A 17,633-nucleotide genomic window follows, 5' to 3' on the forward strand; every position below is an offset into this window, starting at 1 on the left:
TTGCACAAAGATTCTTGAATTTCATCAGTTTTTTTCACTTTACTTACTGTTCAAGGCAAATACTACATAACAGAAGCCTCTTTTACAAGCCTTCACACACTGCCTAATTAACAGGAACGCGAGGGTTACACATTTTGCAATTGGGAGAATGACCTGAACATTCAGACCTGTCTCTGATAAAGGCAGCAGTCGCACTCTCGTCAGGCAGACTTAGTCCTTGGGTTTACTATAAAGCCTGAACATCAAAGCTTCTCACAGTGCTTTCAGAAGGAATTACTGTAGTGTAGATGAACGCAGCAGTAAGGGCCTTGAGGTGCACAAATTATCTGGAGGATTGTTCGCCAGGATACCAGGAGAAATTTCCTTTTCTTTGTCAATCTTTAACATCACCCAAAGGAGGAGCTGGGATAAACTTCTTATCCAAAGGACAGAACCTTCGACAGGGCAGTTTATGTGACGATATTTCTTGCATCCTCACAGTGGGGTCTGTGGATAGGGATTAGCATCAGTAACCCTGGCTGGCTCCCTATTTTAAGGCACTGTGGCCAGGATTCTTGCCGGTGTCTGCTCAGCACGAGTGAGGCCAGGTTTGGAAACGTGATGATGGTGACAACAACAACTGCATTTATACAGCGTCCTTCACGCTGGGTTGCGTCCCGAAGCACTTAAATTCACTGTCAGCCTTCACATAGAACATAGACTGGAGGGAGCAATAAAAGGCCCTCACCCCATTCCACCTACCTCACAGTTTATACCAGATGTCTCAGCTGGCGCTGGCTACCCAGGGGAGGTGTGAAACCAAGAAACCACACGGCCAATGAGGGGGAAATAGCTCCAGGAGGCGAAACACAAATCACAAGCGCATCCCTTAATATCCCACACCAGCTAAACAGCTACTTGGGTAGAGGTACTGGAGACAGCTGACATCTGCCTAACCATCATCGTGGAGTACTGCAGGTTAGTGGTCAGAATACTTGCCTCGTAAGTGAGAGGACCTGAGTGATTCCCGGGCAGGGCGAAACGTTGGGCAAGTTTCTTTAATCCACATGCCTCTGTTACCTAGTAGTAAGTAGGAACCCGGTTGTTAATCGACTGGCGGATCATTTTTCTGGAGGTAATAATCCCTTCAAAAATGTATTTTTTAAAACAATTTGGTCACTCATCCACAGCTGTTTGTTGGATACTGCTGTGTGCAACTGGCTGCTGTGTTTTGCCCACAAGATATTCAGTTCAATTTACTTTACAATATAATAATTCTGTGAAGTACTTCAAGATAATGTGATAATGTGGAGTCCTGTAGCTCAGTGGTTAGAGCACTCGCTTTGCAAGTGAGAAACCTGAGTTCAATTCCAGGCAGAGGGCGAAACCTCGGGCAAGTTTCCTTACTCCACACAGAGCCTAATAATAATCCCTCCAAAACCCCCCCAAAATAATAAATTGGTCATTTTCAATCCATGACTGTTTGTGGGACATTGCTGTGCGCAATTGGCTGCTGCTTTCGCCCACAAATATACAGTCAATTCACTTTACAGTATATTCTGTAAAGCGCTTTGGGACGTCCTCCCGACGTGAAAAGCGCTATATCAAATGCAAGGATTATTATTATTATTAATGTGCTGTATCAAATGCAAGGATTATTATCAACAGCCCAACTTGTAAAAGGAGGTTTATTATAAATGTCAGGTCCAAAATACAAAAGAGAATCAAATAAATTATAGAAAGTACAGAGGAGAATTCAGCGCCTTGGGATGTCCTCCAGAAGTGAAAGGCGCTCTATAAATGTAATTTTGTTGTTGTGTTGAACTGAAAAAGGAAATAAGAGGGGCAAAGAGATTGTATGAAAAAAAAATAGCAGGTGTAAAAGGGAACCCTAAGGTATTTTATAAGCATATAAAGAATAAAAAGGTTAGTCAAGGTAGGCAGTGGCCAATTAGGAACCAAAGAGGAAATCTTGTGGAGGCAGAGAACATGGCTGATGTACTGAATTAGAACTTTGCTTCTGTGTTCACAAATGAAGAGGATGCAGATAATGCCATAGTATCGGAGGAGAGGGTAGAGAAATTGGTAAGATGATAATAAACTGAGAGGAGGTACTAAAAAGGTTGTTGGTGCTCAAGGTAGATAAGTACCCAGTCCGGATGAGAAGCATCCTAGGTCACAGGGAATTGAGAGTGGCAGTAACGGAGGCTCTGGACACAATTTTTCGATTCTCCTTGGACAGCAAAATGCTGCCAGAGGACTGGAGGGTTGCAAATGTTACTTCCCTGTACAAAAAAGGGCAGAAGGATAAATCTGGGAACTGTAGGCCAGTCAGCCTAACGTAGTCAGTAGTGGGGAAACTTCTAGAGACTATAATACGGGACAAAATAAATTTTGACTTAGAAAAATATGGGTTAACAACAAGGATTTGTTAAAGGCAAATCATGTCTAACAAACCTGATAAGTTTTTTGATGAAGTAACGGAGAGGGTGGATGTAGATAGTGCAGTTGATGTAGTTTATATGGATATTCAAAAGGTGTTTGATAAAGTGCCACATGAAAGACTTGTCAGCAAAATAGAAGCTCACGGTATTAAAGGGACAGTGGCAGTGGATACAGAACTGTCTGGGAGACAGAAAGCAGAGAGTGGTGGTGAACAGTTGTTTCTCTGACAGGAGGAAGTGTGCAGTGGTGTCCCCCAGGGATCAGTATTGGGACCACTGCTGTTCTTGATCTATATAAATGACCTGGACTTGGGTACAGGGAGGACAATTTCCAAGTTTGCAGATGATACTAAGTGAGGAAAGTAGTAAACAGTGAGGAGGATAGTAACAGACTGCAAGAGGACATAGACAGACTGGGAAACTGGGCAGACACGTGGCAGATGAAGTTTAATGTGGAGAAATGCTAAGTGATAAATTTTGGGAGGAAGAATGAGAAGAGGCAATATAAGCTGAAGGCAATATATATAAAGGGGGTGAAGGACCAGAGAGACCTGGGGTTCATATAAGTAAATCTTTGAAGGTGGCAGGACAGGTAGATAAAGCTGTTTAAAAACATACGGGATACTGGGCTTTATAAATAGGGACATAGAATACAACAGTCAGGAAGTTATGATGAACCTTTATACAAAACACGGGTTAGGCCTCAGCTACAGACTGTGTTCAGTTCTGGGCCCCACACTTTAGGAAGGATGTCAAGGCATTGGAGAGGATGCAAAGGAGATTGACCAGAATGGTACCAGGAATGAGGGGCTTCAGTTATCAGGAGAGGCTCGAGAAGCTCGGATTATTCTCCTTGGAGCAGAGAAGGTTAAGAGGAGACTTAATAGAAGTTTTCAAAATTATGAGGGGATTCGATAGGGTGAACAAGGAGAAACTATTCCCACTGGCGGGTGGGTTGGACACCGATTTAAAATAGTTGTTAAAAAAAACGGGAGGTGAAGAGAAATGTCTTCACACAGTGAGCTGTTGGGATCTGGAATGCAATGCCTGAAAGACTGGTGGAAGCCGATTCAATAACAACTTTTAAGAAAGAGTAGATCATTATTTGGGGAGGACAAGTTTGCAGGACTATGGGGAGAGCGCGTGGGAGTGGGGTTGATCAGGGCTATGGGGAGAGAGCGGATGAGTGGGGTTGAGGAATTGAGGAAGAGATTCCCGTAGTTTAGATGCACATCCCAATACGAGTCAACCCTTCGGAACGAGGAGAGAAAATCAGACGGAACAATCAGGAAAGCCAAGTATCAATACAGTAACAGAGGCTTAATGCAGATTGACAAGCAAATAATAACCAGCCACTTCGCACATCACTTCCAATTAATCTGCCAGCTCACGACCTTCCTCCTTATTAACTGCAAAGCACCTCTTGTGGATTGAATGAATAATTGTGATTAACTTGTGCTGTAAGCGTGGAGGGCTGGCAACGATTACACACTGCATGTCAAGTAGTTCTATCACTGCTGTCATGTCAGGAGTGAGCGAGCTGCAAGGATGGACCTTGGAGCCCGTGGGTGCATCTCTCTAGCTGTGCGGCTGCTTGCCTGGAGCCGTCTGTCACACGGTTGCTATGGGATTGAGAACCGTCACTTCAGGAGGGGAGGTGGGGGGACTTTCTGTTGCGACCAAAGCTGCAGAGCAGCTTCAAAACCCAACCTCAAGCCTCTACCCACCACAGAGCAGAGCGGGCAGGACAGCTGTCTAAGCAGCTCCTGAGATAGAAGAGACAGTCTGGCTGCTCAAGTCTCCAGAATAGCTCATTGGGGAATAAGTCAGGTGAGTGAGCAGCTTTAGGAAATTATTAAGATCTAACTTTATAGCTGCATGTTCTAATTTATGCATATTCTTTTCTCTATCCTCACTGCCTTCCTGGTTCTCTACACACAGCAGATATCAATCTTAGTTATTTTAATATTACATCGATTTCATTCATTTTATGATCTCCAGTACTGGATGCCCCTATCTGGCTCTGTCTATCTCATCCACTTTATTCAGTCTCAATCCCTTGTCTCTCGAGACACTGTTTTTACTGCTAATTGTACTGCTTTGAGTTTATGGTCCTGTTGCACTGCATAGAAGCAATCTCTTCGAGCTGGGATAGTGTAGAGAGAGGGTTTCAGAAGGAAAAGTCGGAATCGTCAGCATTCCCAAAATAATTTGTTGTATTTGATATCACATTTTCGAGATATCTCAAATCACTTCACAGAATGTACTGTAAAGTGTAGTGACTGTATATTCTGTGGGTGAATCGCGGCAGGCAACTGCGCACTGCAGTATCCCACAAACAGTCGGAGATTGAGTGACCAAATCATATTGTTTTTTAAAAAATGTATTCTTTTTTGAGGGATTATTAACCCCAGAAAGTGATCTGCCAATTGACTAACCACCGGGATCCTACTTACTGTAAGGTAAACAGATGGTTGGAGTAAGGAAACTTGCCTTTGGTTTCACCTTGCCCGGGAATTGAACCCAGGTCCTGTCGCTTGTGAGGCGAGTGCTGTAACCACTGAGCTATAGGACTCCACACAATTCCAATCCCATTCGCAGAAAAAGAAATTCAATAGGAGCCAATTTAGTTAATGTACTGATTGAATGTTCTAGAATGAGTCTCTGTGTTAGAGGAAGCGTGTGTTCTACATGCTTAGAGCTCAGCAGTGTGATGACACGGTGCCTGGCTAAACAAGGGTGATGTGAAGCTCACTGGGGCTAAGGTGGACCATTTATAGCTAACAATTTCCATTTAAGATGCATCATTTGGAAGATGAGATGAACTGGAAGCTCAGAGGTATCTTCATACGGGGTGGAGGGATTGCAGAGTCCTCCACAAGCCACTGTCGAGACAGAGGCTCCGAGTCCACAAATCTTTTTAAAGAAGGGTTGTTTTGATCAAGTTGAAAAGTATCCAGTCCAAACTGATTTCCACATACGCAACCCACCTCCATATAGAAATTTCCCTGTATTGGCAATGGAATGTGCGCTCTCTCCACCATGCACCATGTGGTGCAATACTGAACCACAAGCAGGCAAGGCACAGGGCCAAGCCCTGGCTGGGTGTTGAGTGAGGCTGAATGGGGGAGGGAGGTGAAGGAGCTACCATTGGTCTCTGTCGCCCTGCTGGAGAGTACAGTGTTGAGCTCGGCGGTGAGATATCTCTGGATTCCCCTCTAGCAAGGATAATAACTGATAACCAGCATCTGTCTCTTACAGGCAGAATGCCCATTCAGGAGAGGTGAGAGGTGACTCAAATTGGAGGAGCCTCAAAGCAAGAATTTAATGGGGGTTGGGGGGGGGCGGGAGGTGTGAAGATTAAATTGTATCTAATGACCTGTACATGAATGGCAGGGTGCTCTCAACTGTTACCATCATCTCTCTCCACCCACTCGCTTGCTAAAGTTCTTGGCTTCAACAAGTGTTAAGAGGACACCTGGGGGGCTGGTAGCTTTCCTTCCTTTCAATCACCAGACACGTGGCCGTGGGTTTGTGTCTCTCCAGGGATCAGATTAATGGAGTGACAGCAGTTTGTTAGGGGCTAGGCTGTGGACTCGAGCGGAGCGCTGCTGCATGTTTAATGACCACACACACACACACACACACACACCAGGAGCTTTGGGCACCTCAAAGCCTGCAACTTTCTGACAAGCCTGCTTCCTGGCATTACTGAGCAATAATATGAACCTCCTGAAGAAATGCCTTGATGTGATGGAGGCAGTGACCAATCTGTCACATTGTTGTACCCAAACCCACCGCCCAGTGATAGGGGATATAATGAACGGAAAGCAGTTACTTGCCCTCCCACCCACGTTCCCACACACTAAACCACTAAAATAAAATTTTAGTGATAAAAACATCCGTTCTACACACAAATACCTATTATATTATTATACCATGCTGGTGAGAGCTAAGCTTGTTGATTACTTGGTGTAGTGTGTTGCCCACCTGTCTGCTGGTGCTAACTCCCCACTGGGATTACTGGTTTGGACATTTTCACACTGGACGTGGTGTGATGAAAGAGTTGTGATGTGGAGTCCTGTAGCGTAGTGATTAGACCGCTCGCCTCGCAAGTAAGAAGACCTGGGTTCGATGCGAAACCTTAGGCAAGTTTCCTTACTCCACATGCCTCTGTTTACATAGGCACTTGGTTGTTAGTCGATTGGTGGATCGCTTTCCGGGGGTAATAATCCCTTCTAAAAATTTAATAATTTGGTCACTGAATCCGCAAATGTTTTGGGACGCTGCTGTGCGCAATTAGCTGCCATGTTTCACCCACAAAATATACAGTCAATTCACTTTACAGTGTATCCTGTGAGCGCTTTGAGACGTCTCAACGATGTGATAAGGCGCTGTATCAAATACAAAGGTTATTATTATAAGAGTTGAGGCAAGTAAAGTGCTGTTTATCTGATTGTATCTTTACAGATATTCTCAATCTCACACTACACGTGAGATAGGTCTGATAAAATAGATAATCGTGGTATTGGAGACGGCATCAACAATGTGGTCTTAATTCCACAAAGATCACCCCTCACCCCGTCCAGGCATAAATCAGGCTGTATACATGGAGGTCCTGACATCTTCACATCAGGATGGTGAGGACTTGTGTCAGGGCGAGGGCAAGGTTGGCCTGGTGAGGAAACTCACGAGAGGAGGTCCTCCCAAATTATTCCTCATGAAGAATAAGAGCAGAGCCCTGAAGACAGAGAAAGGGGCTCAGGTACTCGACAGGCCTGGAGCGCTAGAGTGTCCGGCGAGAATCGAGGCCCAGGTAACTCAGAAAGCTGATCCACAGCAAGGTGATGGTGTCCTGGCCGGGAGAGACTCCTCAGAGACTGTCGAGGTCTTACACCATCATACAAACCGAGCCATTGAGGAGCCAGTCCACGAAGGTCCCAGAGGGAAAGCCAGACCCATTGCAGAGAGTAACCAAGACCCCGTTCATTGCTCTTCACTCTTCCCCACCAAAGGAGAGCCTCTGAATGGCCAACCAGAGGCCGGAATGAAAGAAGCTGAGAGCCTGACACACGCTGAAAAGCAAACGTTAATGGGGGAGGGGAGAGGACCGAGATGCCTGAAGTGGGTGCGAGGCTCCAGGGGTGTGTGGGCAGCCCTCATCTGTGTCAGAAAATCTCAGAAGAAACCAAGGGCAGCCCAGAGTGAGGAGTGGTCTGTCTGCAAAGCCCCGCACATGGGTGGCTCTGTTGAGCTGAGAAACGGGGCAGAAGCACATGAGGATGTCTCCCACACGCAGGGCAAGTGTGACCAAGGTATGAGAGAGGGTAAAGGCAGGAGACCAGGCAAGCTGAAGAGAAAGGGTACAGGCCGAAAGTGGGCGTCATTCAGGCACATGCTGGCTTCCAGACAAGGCACTGAATTGATCTCAGGTTCCCAGAGTCCTGGGGAAAACTCCGCAGCCAACCGCACAGACCCCCTGGGGAAGCTACTCAGAGGCACAAAGAGGAGAGCATGGAGCCCGAGAACAAGAGGGGTGTGTGCGAGAGCCAATGACAGCGCTTCGAACACCACGTGTCCCCGATCCCCATCACTGAGCCAGGAGCGGGTTCTGGATCTCGCTCCAGCAGGAACCTCCGAACAGCACCCGACTGGAACCCACTGCGAGAACTCACAAGGCGGGGAAAGTGTTGGAGAGGCTCCGCCAGCGACAGCTCATGGCCAGACAGAGAGAGGACAAACGAATGCTGGCTTCCAACCCAGAGAGAAGCCAGCACAGGAAGCGGTGACCAGCCCAGGGCCAGCAGGGACTGACACACGGCAACCAATGGGGCTCTGTCAGGCCACCACGAGGGGCAGTGAGGAGCCTGCGAGGGGCAGTGAGGAGCCTGCGAGGGGCAGTGAGGAGCCTGCGAGGGGCAGTGAGGAGCCTGCGAGGGGCAGTGAGGAGCCTGCGAGGGGCAGTGAGGAGCCTGCGAGGGGCAGTGATGAGCCTGCGAGGGTCAGTGAGGAGCCTGCGAGGGTCAGTGAGAAGACTGCGGGGGGTAGTGAGGAGCCTGCGGGGGACAGTGAGGAGCTTGTGGAGGGCAGTGAGGAGCTTGTGGAGGGCAGTGAGGAGCTTGTGGAGGGCAGTGAGGAGCTTGTGGAGGGCAGTGAGGAGCTTGTGGAGGGCAGTGAGGAGCCTGTGAGGGGCAGTGAAGAGCCTGTGAGGGGCATTGAGGAGCCTGCGGAGGGCAGTGAGGAGCCTGCGGAGGGCAGTGAGGAGCCTATGGGGGGACTTGCTCACAAGCCAGCCTTCCCAAAGCTCAAATCTGCTGAAGACTCTTCAGCGCCTGCCCAGGACAGTGGGCAGAGCCTGGCTCAGGGCTCCCAGAGCTCATATCCTGCAGAATCGAGGAGCCAAGAGAACGGGGAAGACCCTTGTGCCCAATGCTCCTCCCCAGCCAGAGGGACTGAGGGTCGGGCAGGGATAAGTGCCAGCTGTCAGGCTGCTGGTCTGCAAGAGGCCAGGGGTGGGCTTCAGGGCACTGCCCCCACAGGCCGGAACCAGCCTGGGAGCCACTCTGCCCCCTGTCATCAGCTCAACAGGGGTGGAGATCAGGGGCTTGGCAATGAGCAGGGGTTGAGGGCAGAGAATGGGGGTTTGTGGGGAGGTTGCCTGCAGCCCCCGGGGGCCGGTGCATGGGAGACGCTAATTTCCCAGACCGCACAACGCATCGTGGAATCTGCTATCCAGGGGGCCGTGAGGCAGTTGATGGAGGACATGGAGCTGAATGGCTGCCCCCCAGACCTGCCCCCGGCCAGTGCCGCCACCAGGTCCCGAGAGCTGGGGGAGACCAGACTGGCAGACACCGGGGGGGAAATCACACGATTAGCAACCTGTGGGCATCCAGGCAGCCTGTGTCCTGCAGGATCTGCCCTAGGGACACAGGAAGAGGAAGGAGTAGGCCATTCAACCCCTCGAGCCTGTTCCACCATTCTATAAATCATGCCCTCAAACACCAGCCTGCCCGCCACCAGGACCCCTTTTCCACAGTTGGCGTCTGAGCAGAGTTCCGCTGAGGTTGTTATTGGGCCAGTTTTTTTCTCCTCATCCCAGGCGGCCTGTGTCATGGCCGGCTTCCTGCTGCCAGCACTCAGAGCTGCTGTCTTCTTGCCTTCTGTGCAAGATGGTTCCCAACCTGAAGAGAGAGGGAGACCTTCATCCCATCAAACAGGCTGAACTCGGCTCAGGTCCCAGAGATGAACAACTGAGCTCCTCGCTGATCCTTCTTGTTTAATGCTTTTACCTTATCCCCATTCTCTGGTCAAACGGGCAGTGTGTGTGTGAATTGCTGCCAGCCAGTCTGCCCGGGGCTCGCCCTTGGTACTGAACTGCCATACATCTGTGATGGCCACTTGCCGGTTCCCGCAGCCCACATCGTACACACCTGCACTAAACTTCTGTTCTTCAAAGGGATTTTCTTCCTCATTCCCTTTGTCACCCCTCCACACTCCCAGGCCGTGGCTCAGCCTCAGGGAGTTTGTCTGCAGAACTGTTAGCGTGGAGGGGCAGGAGTGCAGCTCATTCCTTCCTTACACTCCAAACGGCGCCCACTTCAGTCTCTTCTGACATTCAGAGCTCTCTCTGCTTCTTACACTTGCCCTCAACTTGAGGTTCGAATTCAAGATCCTCATCCTCACCTACAAGGCCATTCACGGCCTCGCTCCCTCCTACCTCTCCGACCTACTATCCCCCTACTTACCTGCCCGTACCCTCCGTTCCTCTGGCTCCGGTCTGCTCCACATCCCCTGCCCCAACCGCCCTACCATCGGTGGCCGGGCCTTCAGCCCCGAGGCTCTGGAACTCCATCCCCCAGTGCCTTCGCCGCTTCCTCCCTTTCCTCCTTCAAGGCCGGTCTCAAGACCTTTCTCTTCAACCGTGCCTTCAGCTCCCCTCTTGACTCTCTACCCCTTCCTCACTTCCTCCCTTCCCTCCCCTCACCCTGACCATTTCCCCCCCAATGCTCGGTTCCTGACCCAACTGTACAGCGCCTTGGGACATCCTCCCAACGTGAAAGGCGCTCTATAAATGGAATCTTGTTGTTGTTGTGTCTGTTTTAGGATTTGTAGCAGGCTATTCAGCCCAGCCAGCCTTTTGCACAGTTGATAGGGCCCAAAGCCCTGCTCTTTTGCCCTACCCGCAGTTCCTGGAGTCCTGGAGAGTAGTGGTTAGTGCATCACAAAGAAGAGATCCCGGGTTTGATTCCCAGGCAGGGCAACACCTTGGGCAAGTTTCCTTACTCCACACGCCTGTTTACCAAGCAGTAAGTAGGAATCCAGTTATTAATCGATTAGCGGATCGCTTTCCAGGGATAATAATTTCTCCCTCCCTCCCCAAAAATAAAAAATTTGGTGATTTAGTCCATGGCTGTTGGTTGGACACTGCTGGGTGCAATCGGTTGCAATGTTTCACCACAAAATGCAGTCAATCCACTTTACAGTATATCCCGTGAAGCTCTTTGTAGCTATGTGTCAGCCTGGCTATAGCCTCCGTCATGTTGTGGGTTTGAGCCCCGCTTCAGACTTTAAGGTCTGGTTTGTTTGGTGTCCACACTGTAGGATCCTAGTTCCTGTAGTTACTGTGAGTGATGTAGTGTACAGGTATGTTCTCAACCCCAATAAAGTGCATATGAAATTGACAGCAATGGGTTTAGAATTTTTTTTACACACTTGAATGAGAAACTCCCAGGAAAATCACAGAATTGTGTGATTCATAAATGACACCAGAGGCCATTTAGGCCATTTGTTTGTCTGTGCTGGTGTTGCTACGCCTCTGGAGCTCTCTCCCCATGGTGTCTGTGCTGGGGCTCGCTCCCCCACTGGAGCTCTCTACTCTAACCCCATCCCCTGTTGTAAATGTGTAACAGCACTCCCCCCCCCCACCTGCTTGTTGTTGGATAATCAGCGGAGGCTGCAACCTTCACATTTTTAAAAACACTGGTTTAATATTTCTCTGCTTCTAAACCACTGGCACAGTTTACACTGTATATAAAACTCACAGAGTGCACAGACTATCACAAACACCCAACTTAGGTCTACAGGCAACTGAAATCACGTGACCACACAGTGTCACAGTCAGTCATCAGCCACTTCAACGACACTGTCACGGTCAACACTGCTACGGGTCGCCCCCTCTACCGCTGGATGGCACTTGCACTTCTAGTTTAATATTTTAGCATTTCTCACATTTCCCCGCAGCTGTTGCCTCGGGCGGGGCTGGGGGGTGGGGGGTGGGGGGGAGATAGCAGTGTCCAGGCAGGCACTCGGGGAGGGGACGGCAGGGACGGGCTTAAGAGTCTCCAAAGCCAACTGAGAATTCCATGCCTCCCACGGGCACATGGCACTTTCAGAGGTAAGAGTACTGCGGACCTGCCCGGCTCAGGAACCAGATACCCCCCAACCCCTCGCCCCCGAGTAAGAGCACGGTAACAAACTCCATCCTCTGAAGTAACACTGTAATGATCGCTCTTTAGCGAGTGAGTGGGAGCCAATTCAGCCTCAGTGAACACCCCCCACCCAACCCCCACCCACACACACCGCAAGGAATAAAACAAGGATGTGAAAGGAGCAGCTTAAACACACTGTGGGGAGAGGGGGGGGGGTTCAATCACACACACTCTCAGGGGTGGGGGGAACGGGGGGTTAGTCACACACACTCTCGGGGGTCAGTCACACACACTCTCCTCAGAGTCACTGTCGTTATCAGTGTGTAGTTGCAGTGCGCTCCCGGTCTCCTCCAGCTCCAGCTCCCAGTCCTGCTCCGGAGGGCCACCTGCCTCCCCGGCCTCTGAGGGGCTGGGATCAGCCCCCTCTTCAGCTCCCCCACCCAGCCCCGGCCTGTCCCCACCCCCCCCGCCACCCCCCAGCTTCCCCCGACGCTGCTGCAGGAAAGCAGTCACCGCTCTCTGCACCACCTGCGCGCACTCAGCGCTGCCGACGTCTGGGCCATTGAGGCTGATGTGCATCAGGCTGTTGAGCAGGTCGGGTTTGGGACGGCTATGCAGAGACGACTCCATCCTGCGGAGAGCACTGCAGCCCTTGTCAGACCAGGCGTTGGTGATGGGCATGGAGAGCGAGACCTCGGCCAGGGGCAGCAATGAGGGGTACGCCTGCTGGAGCTCGGTCTTGAGGCTAAAGAGACGTTTGAGGCACCACTCGGTCACCGTGGTGCTGGTGTCCGTCAGCACCGCCTCCGGCACGTTGTTCTTCCAGGTGAAGAGGTCAAAGCGCAGTTTGGCCCATTCATCCACCAATTGGCCCATCTTGGCTGTGGCTGTGCCGCCATCGCCGTCCACCGGCTCCCGGTAGAAGTGTTTGGCGAGCGTGCGGATCTCCGGCATTCCGTACTCGGCAAAATCCGGGGACTCCGGGGAAGGCACGAGCAGGGGGTTGAAGATGGAGAAGGCGGAGAGCAGTGGCAGCGAGGAGTTGAAGCGACGCTGGAGGTTGGATTTGACGGCCTTGACGTAAGCGTCCAGCAGGGCCCCGAGGTCAGCCTCCTCGGCCTCCCCCAGGCTCAGCCCGGTCCCCGCCAGTCTCCCCCCCGACTGCAGCTCCTCCTGGAGCCGTGCCAGCGGGGCCTTGCTGCCCGTCACCTCGTTCAGCCGGTACACCGCATACTTGACGGACGGCTCCACATTGAAGAAATTGACGGAGCCCTTATGGAAGACCTTGCCGAGGCCGCTCAGGATGGGGCAGGTTTCCCGCAGGATGGCCAGCGCCCCCAGGAAGCGCACGGTGCTCAGCTGTGCCAGGAGCCCGCTCGCCGCGGCACTGCCCGCCTCAGCCTCCATCAGGACCCGGACCAGAGCTATGTAGTCGCGGTAGGCGGCATCCACCGAGGCCTCAATGTTGAGACGCCGGTGACGGCAGACCCTGGCCAGCCTGCGGAGCAGCGCCCTGGTAGTCCGCCCGCTGGTGGGCGCCACCAACCCCTTGGCTTCCAGCTGTGCCTGCAGGTAGGCAGCACACAAGCCGGGCGAGGTCTCCAACAGCCCCCACAGCTGCTGCAGGTAGCCCTCCACCATGGCCAGGTAGCGGCAGTGTGGGCAGGAGGGGGAGCCGGCCAGCCCCAGCTCGTGCCTTAGGCAATGCACCGCAATCAGGCTGGGGTTCAGCTCCCTCAGCCTGGCCGCCACCCCAACCTTCTCACCGATCATCACCTCTGAGCCGTCCGTCACCAGCGAGGCCATCTGGTGCTCCGGCAGCTCCAGCCTCCGCAGCCTGTCCCGGATCAGCTCCACCACGGCCTCTCACACTCTCTCTCTCTCTCTCTTCACACCTTCTCTCTCTCTCTCCTCACACCTCCTCTCTCTCCTCACACCCCTTCTCTCCCTCTCCTCACACCTCTCTCTCCTCTCTCCTCACAACCTCTCTCTCTCCTCACACCTCCTCTCTCTTCCTCACACCCCCTCTCTCTCCTCACATCCTCTCTCTCTCCTCACACCTCTCTCTCTCTTCCTCACACCTCTCTCTCTCCTCACACTCTCTCTATCCTCTCTCTCCTCACACCTCCGCTCTGTCTCCTCACACCTCCTCTCTCTCCTCACACCTCCTCTCTCTCCTCACACCTTCTCTCTCTCTCCTCACACCTTCTCTCTCTCTCTCCTCACACCTCTCTCTCTCCTCACACTCTCTCTCTCTCCTCACACCTCCTCTCTCTCTCCTCACACCTCCTCTCTCTCTCCTCACACCTTCTCTCTCTCTCCTCACACCTCTCTCTCTCTCCTCACACCTCCTCTCTCTCTCCTCACACCTCCTCTCTCTCTCCTCACACCTCTCTCTCTCTCCTCACACCTTCTCTCCTCACACCTCCTCTCCTCACACCTCTCTCTCTCCTCACACCTCTCTCTCTCCTACACCTCTTCTCTCTCTCCTCACACCTCTCTCTCTCTCTCCTCACACCTCTCTCTCTCCTCACACCTCTCTCTCTCCTCACACCTTCTCTCTCTCTCTCACACCTTCTCTCTCTCTAACCTCTCTCTCTCTCTCACACCTTCTCTCCCTCCTCACACCTTCTCTCTCTCCCTCCTCACACCTTCTCTCTCTCTCTCCTCACACCTCTCTCTCTCCTCACACCTTCTCTCTCTCCTCACACCTCCTCTCTCTCCTCACACCTCTCTCTCTCCTCATACCTCCTCTCTCCCTCCGCACACCTCCTCTCTCTCCTCACACCTCTCTCTCCTCACACCTCTCTCTCTCTCCTCACACTCTCTCTCTCTCCTCACACCTTCTCTCTCTCTCCTCACACCTCTCTCTCTCCTCACACCTTCTCTCTCCTCACACCTCCTCTCTCTCTCCTCACACCTCTCTCTCTCTCTCTCCTCACACCTTCTCTCTCCTCACAACTCCTCTCTCTCTCCTCACACCTCCTCTCTCCCTCACACCTCTCTCTTCTCCTCACACCCCTCTCTCTCTCCTCACACCTTCTCTCTCTCTCCTCACACCTTCTCTCTCTCTCCTCACACCTCTCTCCTCACACCTCTCTCTCCTCACACCTTCTGTCTCTCTCCTCACACTTTCTCTCTCTTCTCACACCTCTCTCCTCACACCTCTCTCCCCTCGCACCTCTCCTCACACCCCTCTCTCCTCACACCCCTCTCTCCTCACCCCTCTCTCCTCACACCCCTCTCTCCTCACCCCTCTCTCCTCACACCTCTCTCCCCTCACACCCCTCTCTCCTCACCCCTCTCTCCTCACACCTCTCTCCCCTCACACCCCTCTCCTCACACCCCTCTCCCCTCACACCCCTCTCTCCTCACCCCTCTCTCCTCACACCTCTCTCCCCTCACACCCCTCTCTCCTCACACCTCTCTCCCCTCGCACCCCTCTCTCCTCACACCTCTCTCCCTCACCCCTCTCTCCTCACCCCTCTCTCCTCACACCTCTCTCCCCTCACACCCCTCTCCTCACACCCCTCTCTCCTCACACCCCTCTCTCCTCACCCCTCTCTCCTCACACCTCTCTCCCCTCACACCCCTCTCTCCTCACACCTCTCTCCCCTCGCACCTCTCTCCCCTCGCACCTCGCTCGGAGTGCTTTATCACAACAACAAATTGCATTTATACAGCAAATTTTACATCGGGAGGACATCCCATGGCACTGGAAAGTCAGTGGACCGCTTGGGTGCAAAGCCTTCACAAGCTGCAGATCATCAAAACTCGTGTGCTCTCACGCACCAGACTCCGTGACCCCATCACCCCCACCCTCGCCCGACTCCACCGGCTCCCCATCCCCCAGAGGATCGAGTTCAAGATCCTCGTCCTCACCTTTAAGGCCACCCATGGCCTCGCCCCCTCCTACCTCTCTGACCTGCTGACTCCCTACCAACCTGCCCACTCCCACCATTCAGCGGCTCCGGCTGCTCCATATCTCCCCCCGACCCGCCCTACCATCGGTGGCCGGGCTTTCAGCCTCTCTGCCCCTATGCTCTGGAATTCCATCCCACGGTCCCTTCGCCTCACTTCCTCCCTCGACTCCCTCACGGCCGGTCTCAAGACCTTCCTCTTGGAATCATGCCTCTCTGCCCTCCCTCACCCCTACCCCTGACTGTCCAGCGCCTTGGGATGTCCTCCTGCTGTGAAAGACGCTCTATAAATGTCATTTTGTTGTTATCACATTGTCAACTCATTTCAAAGCGCTTCAGGGATTTTACTGTGAAGTGGTGTCTGTGTATTTGTTGGCAAACAAGGCATTGCAGGATTCAATAACAACACATGATTGGGGAACATCACCAGATGAATGTTATGCAAACCCACACAAACTCTCCTACCATACTCGCCATCTATTTCCAGAATGGTGTTCCCACAGGTCAACTTGAAATATGATCTAACATTAATAATCCTTACACTTAATATTAAATATATATGAAATAAAATTGCTCCTAAAATAGAGGGCAGAGGTTGACCTCTTTTTTGTCTCAATTGCATACAATTTACAAGTCAATAGCTTCCGAAGCCTGAGAGAGGATCCTGTTTACATTATTAGGATGGTTTGTGGCCTTTGTACAATCACTGCTGAATCTGGTCTGATTTGCACTGACTGACTGACTGAGGTGGCAGCATATTTGGGCGACTCCTGCACACAAACAGGATTTGTCATGGTGTTCTGAGCAGGATGGGTGGATCCCACCAGTGACTCACCATCCATTCTGGAACATTACCTGGAGAGAGCTTGCGGTCAGGTCTGGGCTGTATTTAGTAATAATTCTCGCTTACCCAGACAACGTTCTGCAGTGGTAACTCACTGACGAGCTTCTCTCAAGTTACCTATAATTGAACTGCATTTTAGTCCGGAATGTCCCAGATTTAATCCACACTGACAGCTCTCAGCCCGTGTGACATTAGCACTGGAAGCTCCTGCCAACTGTCGTATCACAGAAAGTTTATAAAGATATCATCCTACTTCCCCTCTCTTGCCAAAGTGCACATGCCACGCCACTGCCATGAAGTGAGGGACAGATAACAACCTAACTGTCAGTCTACTTCAGTTGGGTGCACTCGCACTTTGGGGCAGAAGGATTGGGTCAGGATTCGAGCTCAGGTAGAGCTTAACACCCCAATGAGGATCTGAGTGCAGGTGAAGAAAAATAACTATCCACACACACACACACACACAAGAAACCAAAGAATAGGTATAAAGGGTTCTGAAAGACTTTAAAGCCTTGAAGCTTATACATTTGTTTTTTATTAAAATTGAATTGGAAATAAAAGATAAAGCTTATATTTTTAAACATTTTACTGAAATGCAGCTTTGTAAAGGAGTATGTTTGCTCTTGATATAGTCGTGGTGCGGCATCTCGAAGCCCAGCACAGCAGCAGTCTGAAGCTAGCAAGCCAACAAAATAATTCATATCCATAAAGCGTCCTGGGAAAGAGCGAGCGGCCAACAACGGAGATGATGGCGGCACATAGACAATGTTACACAAAGTGAGATAACGTGGGAACAGGCCGTGTGGCCCAACTAGTCAGCGTTGGTATTTATACTCTACACCAGCCTCTATTCCTCCTCTTCAAATAGGAGAGGGCCCTTTAACCACTTTTGTGCCCCTTCCCATCCAAAGTAGCACTGGTGGAATACCAGTGATCTCGGGACATTGGGGAATTGTCAATTTAATTTTTCTCTCTTTTAAAAAAAACAGCGTCCAAGTTCCCCTCTTTAAGCGTTGGG

The 17,633-nt window shown here is 51.4% G+C and overlaps 2 protein-coding genes across 2 annotated transcripts in view; one reads left to right on the forward strand and one right to left on the reverse strand.

The window, feature by feature from the left end:
- The first annotated feature begins 3,971 nt into the window (after positions 1–3,971).
- Positions 3,972–9,965, forward strand: LOC103189751. The gene is made up of 4 exons (XM_042338157.1): positions 3,972–4,253; positions 6,894–8,281; positions 8,744–9,366; positions 9,765–9,965. Exons 2-4 carry the CDS (start codon positions 7,033–7,035, stop codon positions 9,963–9,965), a joined length of 2,073 nt encoding a protein of 690 aa, XP_042194091.1. The 5' UTR covers positions 3,972–4,253; positions 6,894–7,032.
- A 2,137-nt stretch (positions 9,966–12,102) lies between these two features.
- LOC103189759 (transmembrane protein C17orf113) overlaps positions 12,103–17,633 on the reverse strand; it is a 7,930-nt gene continuing 2,399 nt past the window's right edge. The window contains exon 5 of the mRNA XM_042338161.1: positions 12,103–13,717. Coding sequence (XP_042194095.1) covers positions 12,131–13,717 — 1,587 coding nt within the window. The 3' untranslated portion in view covers positions 12,103–12,130. The remainder of the gene's footprint in view (positions 13,718–17,633) is intronic.

The sequence above is a fragment of the Callorhinchus milii genome, unplaced genomic scaffold (assembly GCF_018977255.1).
Source record: "Callorhinchus milii isolate IMCB2004 unplaced genomic scaffold, IMCB_Cmil_1.0 Scaffold9, whole genome shotgun sequence".
NCBI lineage: Eukaryota > Metazoa > Chordata > Chondrichthyes > Chimaeriformes > Callorhinchidae > Callorhinchus > Callorhinchus milii.